The sequence below is a fragment of the Panulirus ornatus genome, chromosome 31, assembly GCF_036320965.1.
Source record: "Panulirus ornatus isolate Po-2019 chromosome 31, ASM3632096v1, whole genome shotgun sequence".
Lineage (NCBI taxonomy): Eukaryota > Metazoa > Arthropoda > Malacostraca > Decapoda > Palinuridae > Panulirus > Panulirus ornatus.
In genome coordinates, this window is record NC_092254.1 from 17,200,001 (window position 1) to 17,217,989 (window position 17,989).

The following is a 17,989-nucleotide window of genomic DNA, read 5'->3' on the forward strand; positions in this document are numbered from 1 at the left end:
ATATATATATATATATATGTGTACATTGAGATGTATAGGTAAGTATATTTGCGTGTGTGGACGTGTATGTATATACATGTGCATGGGGGTGGGTTTGGCCATTTCTTTCGTCTGTTTCCTTGCGCTACCTCGCAAATGTGGGAGACAGCGACAAAGCAAATTAAATATATATGCATACATATATATACGAATAAAGTGCATATGAACGCGCACCTTCATAGAACATTCAAACCTCCAACAGCCAGGATCGAACCCGGGACCCCTGTGCAAGAGGCAGGCATGCTAACCGCTAGGCTACAGGCCCATAGCCTAGCAGTTAGCATGCCTGCCCCTCGCACAGGGGTCCCGGGTTCGATCCTGGCTGTTGGAGGTTTGTATGATATATATATATATATATATATATATATATATATATATATATATATATATATATATATATATATATATATATATACGTTGAGATGTGTAGGTATGTATATGTGCGTGTCTGGACGTGTATGTCTATACATGTGTATGTGGGTGGGTTGTACTATTCTTTCGTCTGTTACCTTGCGCTACCTCGCTAACGCGGGAGACAGTGACAAAGTATAATAAATACATAAATAAAAATAATATATAAATTTCATACGAGCCTCTAATACCCAGGATCGAACCCGGGACCGCTGTACAACAGGCAGGGGCGCTACCTCCATTGGTGCGCAGGAGGGTGGATGTGCTGGAAATGAGATGTTTGAGGACAATATGTGGTGTGAGGTGGTTTGATCGATTAAGTGATAATAGGGTAAGAGAGATGTGTGGAAATAAATAGAGCGTAGTTGAGAGAGCAGAAGAGGGTGTTTTGAAATGCTTTGGGCACATGGAGAAAATGAGTGAGGAAAGATTGACCAAGAGGATATATGTGTCAGAGGTGGAGGGAACGAGGAGAAGTGGGAGACCAAATTGGAGGTGGAAAGATGGAGTGAAAAAGATTTTGAGTGATCGTAGCCTGAACATGCAGGAGGGTGAAAGGCGGGTTAGGAATAGAGTGAATTGGATCGATGTGGTATACCGGGGTCGACGTGCTGTAAATGGATTGAATCAGGGCATGAAAAGCGTCTGGGGTAAACCATGGAAAGTTCTTTGGGGCCTGGATGTGGAAAGGGAGCTGTGGTTTCAGGCATTATCACATGACAGCTGGAGACTGAGTGTGAACGAATGGGGCCTTTGTTGTCTTTTCCTATCGGTACCTCGCACACATGTGGGGGGATGGGGATGTTATTCCCTGTGTGGCGAGGTGGCGATGGGAATAAATAAAGGCAGACAGTATGAATTATGTACATGTGTATATATGTATATGTTTGTGTGTGTATATGTATGTGTACATTGAGATGTATAGGTATGTATATTTGAGTGTGTGGACGTGTATGTATATACATGTGTATGGGGGTGGGTTGAACCATTCTTTCGTCTGTTTCCTTACGCTACCTCGCAAACGCGGGAGACAGCGACAAAGCAAAATAAATAAATAAATAAATATATATATATATATATATATATATATATATATATATTTATATTATAGAACATACAAACCCTCAACAGCCAGGATCGAACCCGGGACCCCTGCGTGAGAGGCAGGCATGCTAACCGCTAGGCTATGGGACTGTATAATAGGAAACAACTATTCGAAATACTAAGTACTCGAATACCCTTCGTCTGACAATGGTGAGCAACGGGGTCTATATCGGTTATTTCCGAACAGACGCACATAGCCAGCTGATAGCGTTTTACCGAACCTAACTGTACAACGCGGAGGTATATGAATACGAATAAAGTGCATATGAACGCGCACCTTCATAGAACATACAAACCTCCAACAGCCAGGATCGAACCCGGGACCCCTGTATTTCGAATAGTTGTTTCCTATTATACAGTCCCATAGCCTAGCGGTTAGCATGCCTGCCTCTCACACAGTGAGAAGTGAATCATAGGGTGGAGGAGGGGGTGAAAATCCTGGGAGCCTTGAAGAATGTGTGGAAGTCGAGAACATTATCTCGGAAAGCAAAAATGGGTATGTTTGAAGGAATAGTGGTTCCAACAATGTTGTATGGTTGCGAGCCTTGGGCTATGGATAGAGTTGTGTGCAGGAGGGTGGCTGTGCTGGAAATGAGATGTTTCAGGGCAATATGTGGTGTGAGGTGGTTTGATCGATTAAGTAATGTAAGGGTAAGAGAGATGTGTGGGAAATAAAAAGAGCGTGGTTGAGAGAGCAGAAGAGGGTGTTTTGAAGTGGTTTGGGCACATGGAGATGAGTGAGGAAAGATTGACCAAGAGGATATATGTGTCGGAGGTGGAGGGAACGAGGAGAAGTGGGAGACCAAATTGGAGGTGGAAAGAAGAAGTGAAAAAGATTTTGAGTGATCGGGGCCTGAACATACAGGAGGGTGAAAGGAGGGCAAGGAATAGGGTGAATTGGATCGATGTGGTATACCGGGGTCGACGTGCTGTCAATGGATTGAATCAGGGCATGTGAAGCGTCTGGGGTAAACCATGGAAAGTTCTGTGGGGCCTGGATGTGGAAAGGGAGATGTGGTTTCGGACATTATTACATGACAACTAGAGACTGAGTGTGAACGAATGGGGCCTTTGTAGTCTTTTCCTAGCGCTACCTCGCACACATGAGGGGGGAGGGGATGTTATTCCATGTGTGGCGAAGTGGCGATGGGAATAAATAAAGGCAGACAGTATGAAGTATGTACATGTGTATATATGTATATGTCTGAGTGTGTATATATATGAGTATATTGAGATGTATAGGTATTCATATTTGCGTGTGTGGACGTGTATGTATATATGTGTGTATGGGAGTGGGTTGGGCCATTTCTTTCGTCTGTTTCCTTGCGCTACCTCCCAAATCTCCATATATATATATATATATATATATATATATATATATATATATATATATATATATATATATATATATATATATATATATATACTATTCGCCATTTCCCGCGTCAGCAAGGTAGCGATATATATGTATATATATATATATATATATATATATATATATATATATATATATATATATATATATATATATATATATATATATATATATATATATATATATATATATATATGTGTGTGTGTGTGTGTGTAATGTATGTGATATCTGCATGGTTGTTTGATTTGTTTATGGATGGGGTTGTTAGGGAGGTGAATGCAAGAGTTTTGGAAAGAGAGGCAAGTATGAAGTCTGTTGGGGATGAAAGAGCTTGGGAAGTGAGTCAGTTGTTGTTCGCTGATGATACAGCACTGGTGGCTGATTCATGTGACAAACTGCAGAAGCTGGTGAGTGAGTTTGGTAAAGTGTGTGAAAGAAGAAAGTTAAGAGTAAATGTGAATAAGAGCAAGGTTATTAGGTACAGTAGGGTTGAGGGTCAAGTCAATTGGGAGGTAAGTTTGAATGGAGAAAAACTGGAGGAAGTAAGGTGTTTTAGATATCTGGGAGTGGATCTGGCAGCGGATGGAACCATGGAAGCGGAAGTGAATCATAGGGTGGAGGAGGGGGCGAAAATCCGGGGAGCCTTGAAGAATGTGTGGAAGTCGTGAACATTATCTCGGAAAGCAAAAATGGGTATGTTTGAAGGAATAATGGTTCCAACAATGTTGTATGGTTGCGAGGCGTGGGCTATGGATAGAGTTGTGCGCAGGAGGGTGAATGTGCTGGAAATGAGATGTTTGAGGACAATATGTGGTGTGAGGTGGTTTGATCGATTAAGTAATGTAAGGGTAAGAGAGATGTGTGCGTGGAAATAAAAAGAGCGTGGTTGAGAGAGCAGAAGAGGGTGATTTGAAATGATTTGGGCACATGGAGAGAATGAGTGAGTAAAGATTGACCAAGAAGATATATGTGTCGGAGGCGGAGGGAACGAGAGAAGTGGGAGACGAAATTGGAGGTGGAAAGATGAAGTGAAAAAGATTTTTAGTGATCGGGGCCAGAACATGCAGGAGGGTGAAAGGCGGGCAAGGAATAGAGTGAATTGGATCGATGTGGTATACCGGGGTCGACGTTCTGTCAATGGATTGAATCAGGGCATGTGAAGCGTCTGGGGTAAACCATGGAAAGTTCTGTGGGGCCTGGATGTGCAAAGGGAGATGTGGTTTCGTACATTATTACATGACAGCTAGAGACTGAGTGTGAACGAATAGGGCCTTTGTTGTCTTTTCCTAGCGCTACCTCGCGCACATGAGGGGGAGGGTGTTGTTATTCCATGTGTGGCGAAGTGGCGATGGGAATAAATAAAGGCAGCCAGTATGAAGTATGTACATGTGTATATATGTATATGTCTGTGTGTGTATATATATGCGTACATTGAAATGTATAGGTATTTTTATTTGCGTGTGTGGACGTGTATGTATATATATGTGTATGGGGGTGGGTTCGGCCATTTCTTTCGTCTGTTTCTTTGCGCTACCTGGCAAACGCGGGAGACAGCGACAAAGCAAAAAAAGAAATATGTATACACATGTACATAACTGATACTGTCTGCCCTTATTCATTCCCGTCGCCACCCCGCCACACATGAAATAACAATCCCCTCTCCCCGCATGTGCGCGAGGAAGCGCTAGGAAAAGACAACAAAGGCCACATTCGTTCACACTCAGTCTCTAGCTCTCATGTGTAATGCACCGAAACCGCAGCTCCCTTTCCACATCCAGGCCCCACAAAACTTTCCATGGTTTTTCCCAGACGCTTCACATACCCTGGTTCAATCCATTGGCAGCACGTCGACCCCGGTATAACACATTGTTCCAATTCACTCTATTCCTTGCACGCCTTTCACAGTCCTGTATGTTCAGGCCCCGATCTCTCAAGATCTTTTTCTATCCATCCTTCCACCTCCAATTTGGTCTCCTGCATCTCCTCGTTCTCTCTACATCTGACACATATATCATCTTTGTCAATTTTTCCTCACTCATTCTCTCCATGTCACCAAACTATTTCCATACACCCTGTTCTGCTCTCTCAACCACACTCTTTTTATTACCACACATCTCTCTTTCCCTTTCATTACTTACTCGATCAAACCACCTCACACTACAAATTGTTCTCACTTAAATCACTTCCAATACATCCACCCTCCTCCGCACAACCCTGTTTATAACCCATGCCTCACATCAGTAAGATATCTCTGAAACCACAATTCCTTAAAAAAAAAACCCATTTTTGCCCTCAGACATAACGTTCTCGACTTCCACACATTCTTCAATTCTCCCAGAACTTTCGCCCCCTCCCCCACCCTGTGACTCACTTCCACTACCATGGTTCCATCTGCTGCCAAATCCATTCCCAGATATCTAAAACACTTCATTTCCCCAGTTTTTCACCATTCAAACACATCCAAATTGACGTGTCCCTCAGCCCTACTAAACTTAATAAACTTGCTCTTATTCACATTTACTCAGCTTTCTTCATTCACACGATTTACCAAGCTCAGTCACCAGCTTCTGCAGTTTCTCGTTCGAATCAGCTACCAATGGTGCACCGTCGTTGAACAGCAACTGGCTCATTTCCCAGGCCCTCTTGTCCTCCACAGACTGCATACTTGCCCCTCTCTCCAAAACTCTTGCATTCACTTCTCTAACCACCCCATCCATAAACAAATAAAACAACCATGGAGACATCACATAACCCTGTCGTAGACCAACCTTCTCTGTGAACCATTCACTCTCCTCTCTTCCTACATGTATACACTCCTTGCACCCTTCATAAAAACTTCTCACTGCTTTTAGCAGTTGAACTCCAAAACAAGATATTCTTAAGATCCTCCACAGAGCATCTCTATCATCTCTATCATATGCCTTCTCCAGATCCATAAATGCTACATACAAATCCATTTGCTTTTCTAAGTATTTCTCACATACATTCTTCAAAGCAAACACCTGATCCACACATCCTCTACCACTTCTGAAACCACACTGCTCTTCACCAATCTGATGCTCTGTACATGCCTTTACCTTCTCAATCAATATCCTGCAATGCAATTTACCAGATATACTTAACAAACTTATGCCTCTGTATTTTGAGCACTTACCTTCATCCCCTTTTGCCTTCATACAATGGCACTATACATATATTCCACTAATCCTCAGCCACTTCTCCATCATCTATTCATACAGTGAATACCCTTGCTAACTAATCAACAACAACCCCATTTCTTAATAACTTCAACTGCAATACCACACATTCCCACCGCCTAGCAGCATTTCATCTTATGCAACGCATTCATCATCTCTTTTATCTTCACCAAACCATTCTTCATGATTCTCTCACTTTGCATACCACACCGACCAAAACACCCTATATCTGCCACTCTACCATCTAACACATTTAACTATCCATCAAAATACTCACTCCATCTCACTTCATCACTACCTGTTATTACTTCCCTTTTTGCACCCTTCACCAATGTTCCCATTTATTCTCTTGTCTTTCGCTCATTATTTACCTTCTTCCAAAACATCATCGTATTCTTCCCAACTCTTAATGATACTCTCTCAACCCAACCAACGTTTGCCCTCTTTTTCAACCCCTGCATCTTCCTCTTGATCTCCGGCCGTTTTCTCTTAAGCTCTCCCAATCGTTTGCACTCATTCCCTGTCACTACCGCCCAAACACCTCTCATTTCTCTTTCTCCAGCAACTTTACTTCTTCATCCCGCCACGCACTACTTTTCGAATCTGCTCATTTCCCACACTTCTTATGCCACATGCATCTCTTGCACATGCCAGCATCGCTTCCCTAAATCACTACCACTCCTCATCTAGGACCCTCACTTCATTTGCTCTTACTGTTTACCATTCTACACGTAGTTTTTGTTGGTATTCCTTCACACAAGTCACCTTTACAAGCTCACTTACTCTCACAACTGCTTTCTCTCCGACTTTGCTTCCCCTTTTTCGAAAATCTCTACAAAGCTTCACCTTCGCCTCCACAAGACAGTGATCAGACATCCAGTCAACTGCCCCTCTCAGCATAATTATATCAAAAGTCTCTCTTTTACACGTCTGTCACTTGATATGTGATCAAATAATGCTTGTTGACCACCTTCCCTTCTCACATACGTATATTTGTATACATACCTCTTCCCTAAACCAGGTATTCCCAATCCCCAGTCTTTTTTCAACCCATAACGCCATACGCCGTTCACCATTTCCATTCACAACACTGAATACCCATGCGCACAAATTATACCCTCAACTGCCATGTTATTTACCTTCGCATTACATCACCCATTACTGATCCCCGGTCTCGTGTACCAAAACTGCTGACACACTCCCTGTTATCATAACACTTGCCTCTCATGAATTTTCTTCTCATAAGTTGTTGCAAAATCATCAATACATACTCACCTCTTGCCTTCAAATAATAGTTTAACCCATATCAATCTTGAACTTACTTCCTTACTCTTTGTCATACACTCCTACAACTCCTGCTTCAGGGGTAGTGCTACTCCATCCTTCGTTCTTGTCCTCTCACCAACCCATGGTTTCATTCCTAAGACATTTCTAAATCATTCTTCGCCTTTATCCGTGAGCTTCATTTCACTCAGAGACAAAACATCCAGGTTCCTTTCCTCAAGCATACTACCTATCTCTCCTTTTTCTCATCTTGGTTACATCCACACACATTTAGACACCCCAATCTGAGCCTTCGAGGAGGATGAGCACTCCCCGAATGACTCCTTCTTCTATTTCTCCTTTTAGAAAGTTAAAATACAAAAATGGGTGTGAATATTCATATGCGCAACTGCGCTCTTAAAGCATTTGTTCTGTCTGTAGGCTGCGTACAAGGGAACGAGATCTTCGAATGTGGAGCAGTTATCGACAATGGAACCAGTTCGTGTTATCAAGATGTGTGTGAACATGGCACGATCGTCAGAACTGAATTTCCTGGTTGTAAGTAATATCGGATTTGTATCTTACATTATTGATCATATTCAGCTTCTGCAATGCATTTGTCTTCGCTGATGCATCTTTACTGTATCGTACCTGGTGTCTAGCCAGTAAGTTCTTCTCCCTTCATGACGCCAGATCAGAACGCATGGGTAAACGAGTGTCGTAATCATGGTTATAGTCATGGGTGATTTGAATGCAAAGGTGAGTAATGAGGCAGTTGAGGGAATAATTGGTGTACATGCGGTATTCAGTGTTGTAAGTGGAAATGGTGAAAAGCTTGTAGATTTGTGTGCTAAAAAGGAATACCTGGTTTAGAAAGAATGATATACATAAGTATACGTAAGTGAGTAGGAGAGATGGCCAGAGGGCGTTATAGGACTACGTGTTAATTGATAGACGCGCGAAAGAGAGACTTTTGGATGCTAATGTGCTGAGAGGTGCAACTATAGGGATGTCTGATCACTATCTTGTGGAGGCGAAGGTGAAGATCTGTAGGGGTTTTCAGAAAAGAAGAGAGAATGTTGGGGAGAAGAGAGTGGTGATTGTAAGGGAGCTTAAAAAGGAGACTTGTGTGAGGAAGTACCAGGAGAGATTGAGTGTACAATGGCAAAAGGTGAGAGCAAGTGACGCAAGGGGAGTGGGGGAGGAATGGGATGTATTTAGGAAAGCAGTGATGACCTCCACAAATGATGCATGTGGCATGAGAAAGGTGGGAGGTGGGCAGATTAGAACGAGTAGTGAGTGGTGGGATGAAGAAGTAAGATTGTTAGTGAAATAGAAGAGAGAGGCGTTTGGACGACTTTTGCAAGGGAATAGTGCAAATGACTGGGAGATCTATAAAGGAAAGAGGCAGGAGGTCAAGAGAAAGATGCAAGAGGTGAAAAAGAGGGCAAATGAGAGTTGGGATGAGAGAGTATCATTAGATTTTAGGAAGAATAAAAAGATGTTTTGGAAGGAGGTAAATAAAGTGCGTAAGACAAAAGAACAAATGGGAACGTGGTGAAGGGGGCTAATGGGGAGGTGATAACAAGTAGTGATGAAATGAGAAGATAGAGTGAGTGTTTTGAAAGTTTATTGAAAGTATTTGATGATAGAGTGGCAGATATTCTGTTGTGAGATGTTCATAAGAGACTTTACATATGCCAAGTACATCATTAACTGCAACGGTTGCACCATATCTAGGATCGTACCCTACAACTGGTCCCGAACTTAAGCTTATCTGACGATTATAGATTCAGTATTTGACCAGCAGCTGCAGTACTGGGAACTAAAATAGAAAAACGTTTAAAAGAGGAGACGTGGTCAATAAGGTTGCCATCAGTTTTGAGGCAGATGGTCCGCTCTTACTGTTATCAATTCGTCTTTTGAACACCTTTGCTTTCTGTTAGGGAAATCTATGGCTATTGTAAGACGTGTGTAGTGTTAAGAATTATTTGCATTTCACGATGTGTTTTATAATGTTCAAGAATATTGTATCAGCATGATCAACAGAGATGTTCCTAGTACTTTCCATAATTGATCTCAGTAAGATAATTGTTAGAACACTGAACAATGTTGGACTCAGCACTTCACCTTGGGAAGAAGAAGAAGAAGCTTAGCTTTAATTTCACTTATATAATGGTGACACAACACAGCAGACTCTATCTGTGGTCTAACCAAGCTTCCATTGCAGAAGTCGACCACCTTTATCATTTCCAGTAATGAAATGTTCGGAAACTTGTGGCTCTGTTATGTACACTTCTGCCAAGTGTGACGTCATTATTGTCAAGTGTGACGTCATTATTGTCCAGCAAAGACTAGTTTGATTTTAAGAAGAAGTCTGCTTAGTGTCAACCTCCCAAGAATTTTGCACAGACACAGACATCGGAGAAATGGGTCAAAATATTCAGGTTTATTGTTTATTGTTGTTGGTACAAAAGCTCTGTTGTCCATGAAGACGGCAGCTGTACAGTAACATAAGCCATGATGATTGAAGACTGGATCACCAGCTACTGTATGTCTTACAAGTGTAATGATGTCGTGTACTACCATCCTCCACAGGGACAGTATCCTTACCCATAGGTAAGAGGTACATGAAGTGTGTACTGCAGGTTCCATCCATCACGTTGCATGTCTGGCATAGACTGATAAAGATCATCACTGAGCAATATTAGGTATTACAGTCCTCACATAAATGACCAAGAGAGATATAGGATCTATCATATATGTGACAGGTTGTGTAGTGGAGGGGACGAGGTATCAGCACAACGAACAAGTACCAGCTGTGGCAGACGTCTGTGAGAGGCAGATTTGCCAGGCCGGGCAAGTCGTCACCAAACCTACTGGAGACTGTAAGTTGAGTCTGCCTGGCCAACATTGATAGGTATTGATAGGTTTCTTGTTAATGGAGAACTCAGTTCAGTTTGCAGATAATTAGATTTCCTCTTATCTTTATCTCATAATGATGAGTAAGATTGAGATAATCTTGTTTACATTATTTCCATCAGACTCAGTTGATTATGTACATTCGTTATATGTTAATACCATTGAGCAATTTCACAGCACTCCAGTACATTATATCGGGTAGAATCCTTATCTGTGAAGATTACATTTCTATCTTGGATCTAACTATGGCCTTTCAGGATATAAGAGAGATGATATATTTTTTTCAGGTTATACTAGATATAGGAGAGATGATATATTTCAAGTTATACTAGATATAAGAGAGATGATATATTTTTTTCAGGTTATACTAGATATAGGAGAGATGATATATTTCAAGTTATACTAGATATAAGAGAGATGATATATTTTTTTCAGGTTATACTAGATATAGGAGAGATGATATATTTCAAGTTATACTAGATATAAGAGAGATGATATATTACGATCGGAATTTTTTTTCTTTATATGTATGTATATGAGAGACAGTTCACCTCTATGTGGTTCTTCACCTGAGGTATAGCAAGCCACAAGATGTCTTATCACCTCCTTCTGCATGAAGGTAGAGCCCGTAGAACATATAGAATCTAGTAACCACATGTTTACCTTGTACCACGGTCAACAAGTATAGCACACAATGATACGGTTCATCATCCCAGGCCTCACTGCTCTCTGTGGAAGCCATGTCGTTACTAACACTACAGTTTCCATAACTCTAACCGGTCTGGTAATATCATAACCTCTTACAACCTAATGCCACTTTACTTATCACATCCTCCAGACGGGTATGACCACCCTGATGTGATGCCTAGCATTGCTAACCCTGACGCATTCAGGAACACCTCCCAGGGACGAGCTCATGGGTTCGAATCTTTGTCAATGCTGCCACATTACTCATCCTCAACTGTCACATTACTCTCCTTTGCATTCAAATCATCCATCACTATAACTCGGTCTCGTGCATCAAAACTACTAACACACTCACTCAGCTGCTCCGAAAACACTTGCCTCTCTTGATCTTTTTTCTCATGCCTAGGTGCATAGGCACCAATAATCACCCATCTCTCTCCATACACTTTCAGTCTTACCCATATCAATCTAGAGTTTACTTTCTTACATTCTATCACATACTCCAGGACTCCTGCTTCAGGAATAGTCCAACTCCTTCCTTAGCTCTTGTCCTCTCACCAACCCCTGACTTTACTCCCAAAACATTCCCAAACCACTCTTCCCCTTTACCCTTGAGCTTCGTCTCACTCAGAGCCAAAACATCCAGGCTCCTTTCCTCAAACATACTACCTATCTCTCTTCTTTTCTCATAATGGTTACATCCACACACATTTAGACACCCCAATCTGATCCTTCGAGAAGGATTAGCACTCCCTGCATGACTCCTTCTTCTGTTCCCCGTTTGAAAATTGAAATACATAAAGGGAAGTGTTTCCATCCCCACGCTCCCGCCCCCTTCAGTCACCTTCAACGACAAGCTGGGAATACATGGGAAGTATTCTTTCTTCCCCTGTCCCCTGGGATAGCGTTAGGGTGGTTAAGGAGGTAAATGCAAGAGTTTTGAAGAGAAGGGCGAGTATGCAGTCTGTTCGGGTTGAGATGGTCTGGGAAGTGAGTCAGTTGTACGCCGATGATACAGCTCTAGTAGCTGATTCAAGAGGGAATCTACAGAGGCTGGTGAATGAGTTTAGAAAAGCGTGTGAAAGGAGAAAGTTAAGAGTAAATGTGAATAAGAGCAAAGGTTATTACGTACAGTAGGGTTGAGGGACAAATTAATTGGGAGGTAAGCTTGAATGAAGAAAAAGTGGAAGAAGTGAAGTGTTTTCGATATCTGGGAGTGGCCTTATCAGCGGATGGAACCATTCGACTAAAGGGGGAGGGATCGGGAGCTAGAAACCCTCCCCTCCTTGTATTTTAACTTTCTAAACGGAGAAATAGAAAAAGGAGTCACGCGGGGAGTGCTCATCCTCCTCGAAGGCTCAGATTGGGGTGTCTAAATGTGTGTGGATGTAACCAAGATGAGAAAAGAAGAGAGATAGGTAGTATGTTTGAGGAAAGGAACCTGGATGTTTTGGCTCTGAGTGAAACGAAGCTCAAGGGTAAAGGGGAAGAGTGATTTGGAAAAGTCTTGGTAGTAATGTCAGGGGTTGGTGAGAGGACAAGAGCTAAGGAAGGAGTTGGACTATTCCTGAAGCAGGAGACCGGGAGTATGTGACAGAGTGCAACAAAGTAAATACTAGATTGATATGGGTAAGACTGAAAGTGGATGGAGAGAGATGGGTGATTATTGGTGCCTATGCACCTGGTCAAGAGAAGAAAGATCATGAGAGGCAAGTGTTTTGGGAGAAGCTGGGTGAGTGTGTTAGTAGTTTTGATGCACGAGACCGGGTTATAGTGATGAGTGATTTGAATGCAAAGGTGAGTAATGTAACAGTTGAGGGATAATTGGTATACATGGGGTGTTCAGTGTTGTCAATGGAAATGGTGAAGAGCTTGTAGATTTGTGTGCTGAAAAAGGACTGGTGATTGGGAATACCTGGTATAAGAAGAGAGATACACATAAGTATATGTATGTAAGTAGGAGAGAGGGCCAGAGAGCGTTATTGGATTACGTGTTAATTGGGTTAATTGGTAGGCGCGTGAAGGAGAGACATTTGGATGTTAATGTGCTGAGTGGGGCAAGTGGAGGGATGTCTGATCATTTTCTTGTGGAGGTGAAGGTGAAGATTTACAGAGTTTTTCAGAAATGAGGAGAAAATGTTGGGGTGAAGAAAGTGGTGAGCGTAAGTGAGCTTAGAAAGGAGACTTGTGTGAGGAAGTACAAGGAGAGAATGAGTGCAGAGTGGCAAAAGATGATAGCAAATGACGTAAGGGGAGTGGGGGAGGAATGGGATGTACTAAGGGAAGCAGTAATGGCTTACGCAAAAGATGTGTGTGGCATGAGAAAGGTGGGAGGTGGGCAGATTAGAAGAGTAGTGAGTGGTGGGATGAAGAAGTAAGATTGTTAGTGAAATAAAAGAGAGAGGCGTTTGGACGACTTTTGCAAGGGAATAGTGCAAATGACTGGGAGATGCATTAAGGAAAGAGGCAGGAGGTCAGAGAAAAGATGCAAGAGGTGGAAAAAGAGGGCAAATGAGAGTTGGGGTGAGAGAGTTCATTAGATTTTAGGAAGAATAAAAAGATGCTTTAGAAGGAGGTAAATAAAGTGCGTAAGACAAAAGAACAAATGGGAACGTGGTGAAGGGGGCTAATGGGGAGGTGATAACAAGTAGTGATGAAATGAGAAGATAGAGTGAGTGTTTTGAAAGTTTATTGAAAGTATTTGATGATAGAGTGGCAGATATTCTGTTGTGAGATGTTCATAAGAGACTTTACATATGCCAAGTACATCATTAACTGCAACGGTTGCACCATATCTAGGATCGTACCCTACAACTGGTCCCGAACTTAAGCTTATCTGATGATTATAGATTTAGTATTTGACCAGCAGCTGCAGTACTGGGAACTAAAATAGAAAAACATTTAAAAGAGGAGACGTGGTCAATAAGGTTGTCATCAGTTTTGAGGCAGATGGTCCGCTCTTACTGTTATCAATTCGTCTTTTGAACACCTTTGCTTTCTGTTAGGGAAATCTATGGCTATTGTAAGACGTGTGTAGTGTTAAGAATTATTTGCATTTCACGATGTGTTTTATAATGTTCAAGAATATTGTATCAGCATGATCAACAGAGATGTTCCTAGTACTTTCCATAATTGATCTCAGTAAGATATTGGTTAGAACACTGAACAATGTTGGACTCAGCACTTCACCTTGGGAAGAACAAGAAGCTTAGCTTTAATTTCACTTATATAATGGTGACACAACACAGCAGACTCTATCTGTGGTCTAACCAAGCTTCCATTGCAGAAGTCGACCACCTTTATCATTTCCAGTAATGAAATGTTCGGAAACTTGTGGCTGTGTTATGTACGCTTCTGCCAAGTGTGACGTCATTATTGTCAAGTGTGACGTCAATATTGTCCAGCAAAGACTAGTTTGATTTTAAGTAGGAGTCTGCTTAGTGTCAACCTCCCAAGAATTTTGCACAGACACAGACATCAGAGAAATGGGTCAAAATATTCAGGTTTATTGTTTATTGTTGTTGGTACAAAAGCTCTGTTGTCCATGAAGACGGCAGCTGTACAGTAACATAAGCCATGATGATTGAAGACTGGATCACCAGCTACTGTAAGTCTTACAAGTGTAATGATGTCGTGTACTACCATCCTCCACAGGGATGGTAGTACACTGGTAAGAGGTACATCAAGTGTGTACTGCAGGTTCCATCCATCACGTTGCATGTCTGGCATAGACTGATAAAGATCATCACTGAGCAATATTAGGTATTACAGTCCTCACATAAATGACCAAGAGAAATATAGGATCTATCATATATGTGACAGGTTGTGTAGTGGAGGGGACGAGGTATCAGCACAACGAACAAGTACCAGCTGTGGCAGACGTCTGTGAGAGGCAGATTTGCCAGGCCGGCAAGTCGTCACCAAACCTACTGGAGACTGTAAGTTGAGTCTGCTGGCCAACATTGATAGGTATTGATAGGTTTCTTGTTAATGGAGAACTCAGTTCAGTTTGCAGATAATTAGATTTCCTCTTATCTTTATCTCATAATGATGAGTAAGATTGAGATAATCTTGTTTACATTATTTCCATCAGACTCAGTTGATTATGTACATTCGTTATATGTTAATACCATTGAGCAATTTCACAGCACTCCAGTACATTATATCGGGTAGAATCCTTATCTGTGAAGATTACATTTCTATCTTGGATCTAACTATGGCCTTTCAGGATATAAGAGAGATGATATATTTTTTTCAGGTTATACTAGATATAGGAGAGATGATATATTTCAAGTTATACTAGATATAAGAGAGATGATATATTTTTTTCAGGTTATACTAGATATAGGAGAGATGATATATTTCAAGTTATACTAGATATAAGAGAGATGATATATTTTTTTCAGGTTATACTAGATATAGGAGAGATGATATATTTCAAGTTATACTAGATATAAGAGAGATGATATATTACGATCGGAATTTTTTTTCTTTATATGTATGTATATGAGAGACAGTTCACCTCTATGTGGTTCTTCACCTGAGGTATAGCAAACCACAAGATGTCTTATCACCTCCTTCTGCATGAAGGTAGAGCCCGTAGAACATATAGAATCTAGTAACCACATGTTTACCTTGTACCACGGTCAACAAGTATAGCACACAATGATACGGTTCATCATCCCAGGCCTCACTGCCCTCTGTGGAAGCCATGTCGTTACTAACACTACAGTTTCCATAACTCTAACCGGTCTGGTAATATCATAACCTCTTACAACCTAATGCCACTTTACTTATCACATCCTCCAGAAGGGTATGACCACCCTGGTGTGATGCCTAGCATTGCTAACCCTGACACATTCAGGAACACCTCCCAGGGACGAGCTCATGGGTTCGAATCTTTGTCAATGCTGCCACATTACTCATCCTCAACTGTCACATTACTCTCCTTTGCATTCAAATCACCCATCACTGTAACTCGGTCTCGTGCATCAAAACTACTAACACACTCACTCAGCTGCTCCGAAAACACTTGTCTCTATTGATCTTTTTTCTCATGCCTAGGTGCATAGGCACCAATAATCACCCATCTCTCTCCATACACTTTCAGTCTTACCCATATCAATCTAGAGTTTACTTTCTTACATTCTATCACATACCCCAGGACTCCTGCTTCAGGAATAGTCCAACTCCTTCCTTAGCTCTTGTCCTCTCACCAACCCCTGACTTTACTCCCAAAACATTCCCAAACCACTCTTCCCCTTTACCCTTGAGCTTCGTCTCACTCAGAGCCAAAACATCCAGGCTCCTTTCCTCAAACATACTACCTATCTCTCTTCTTTTCTCATCATGGTTACATCCACACACATTTAGACACCCCAATCTGATCCTTCGAGAAGGATTAGCACTCCCTGCATGACTCCTTCTTCTGTTCCCCGTTTGAAAATTGAAATACATAAAGGGAAGGGTTTCCATCCCCACGCTCCCGCCCCCTGCAGTCACCTTCAACGACAAGCTGGGAATACATGGGAAGTATTCTTTCTTCCCCTGTCCCCTGGGATAGCGTTAGGGTGGTTAAGGAGGTAAATGCAAGAGTTTTGAAGAGAAGGGCGAGTATGCAGTCTGTTCGGGTTGAGATGGTCTGGGAAGTGAGTCAGTTGTACGCCGATGATACAGCTCTAGTAGCTGATTCAAGAGGGAATCTACAGAGGCTGGTGAATGAGTTTAGAAAAGCGTGTGAAAGGAGAAAGTTAAGAGTAAATGTGAATAAGAGCAAAGGTTATTACGTACAGTAGGGTTGAGGGACAAATTAATTGGGAGGTAAGCTTGAATGAAGAAAAAGTGGAAGAAGTGAAGTGTTTTCGATATCTGGGAGTGGCCTTATCAGCGGATGGAACCATTCGACTAAAGGGGGAGGGATCGGGAGCTAGAAACCCTCCCCTCCTTGTATTTTAACTTTCTAAACGGAGAAATAGAAAAAGGAGTCACGCGGGGAGTGCTCATCCTCCTCGAAGGCTCAGATTGGGGTGTCTAAATGTGTGTGGATGTAACCAAGATGAGAAAAGAAGAGAGATAGGTAGTATGTTTGAGGAAAGGAACCTGGATGTTTTGGCTCTGAGTGAAACGAAGCTCAAGGGTAAAGGGGAAGAGTGATTTGGAAAAGTCTTGGTAGTAATGTCAGGGGTTGGTGAGAGGACAAGAGCTAAGGAAGGAGTTGGACTATTCCTGAAGCAGGAGACCGGGAGTATGTGACAGAGTGCAACAAAGTAAATACTAGATTGATATGGGTAAGACTGAAAGTGGATGGAGAGAGATGGGTGATTATTGGTGCCTATGCACCTGGTCAAGAGAAGAAAGATCATGAGAGGCAAGTGTTTTGGGAGAAGCTGGGTGAGTGTGTTAGTAGTTTTGATGCACGAGACCGGGTTATAGTGATGAGTGATTTGAATGCAAAGGTGAGTAATGTAACAGTTGAGGGATAATTGGTATACATGGGGTGTTCAGTGTTGTCAATGGAAATGGTGAAGAGCTTGTAGATTTGTGTGCTGAAAAAGGACTGGTGATTGGGAATACCTGGTATAAAAAGAGAGATACACATAAGTATATGTATGTAAGTAGGAGAGAGGGCCAGAGAGCGTTATTGGATTACGTGTTAATTGGTAGGCGCGTGAAGGAGAGACATTTGGATGTTAATGTGCTGAGTGGGGCAAGTGGAGGGATGTCTGATCATTTTCTTGTGGAGGTGAAGGTGAAGATTTACAGAGTTTTTCAGAAATGAGGAGAAAATGTTGGGGTGAAGAAAGTGGTGAGCGTAAGTGAGCTTAGAAAGGAGACTTGTGTGAGGAAGTACAAGGAGAGAATGAGTGCAGAGTGGCAAAAGATGATAGCAAATGACGTAAGGGGAGTGGGGGAGGAATGGGATGTACTAAGGGAAGCAGTAATGGCTTACGCAAAAGATGTGTGTGGCATGAGAAAGGTGGGAGGTGGGCAT

General features: G+C 41.9%; 1 protein-coding gene across 4 annotated transcripts in view; it reads left to right on the top strand.

Moving 5' to 3' along the window:
* Window positions 1-17,989, top strand: part of LOC139758846 (BMP-binding endothelial regulator protein-like) — a 254,066-nt gene that overhangs the window by 70,896 nt on the left and 165,181 nt on the right. For all 4 annotated transcript variants that reach the window (XM_071680701.1, XM_071680704.1, XM_071680702.1 and 1 more), the window contains 2 exons: window positions 7,831-7,947; window positions 10,161-10,277. In XM_071680701.1, the coding sequence (XP_071536802.1) occupies window positions 7,831-7,947; window positions 10,161-10,277 (234 nt within the window). The remainder of the gene's footprint in view (window positions 1-7,830; window positions 7,948-10,160; window positions 10,278-17,989) is intronic.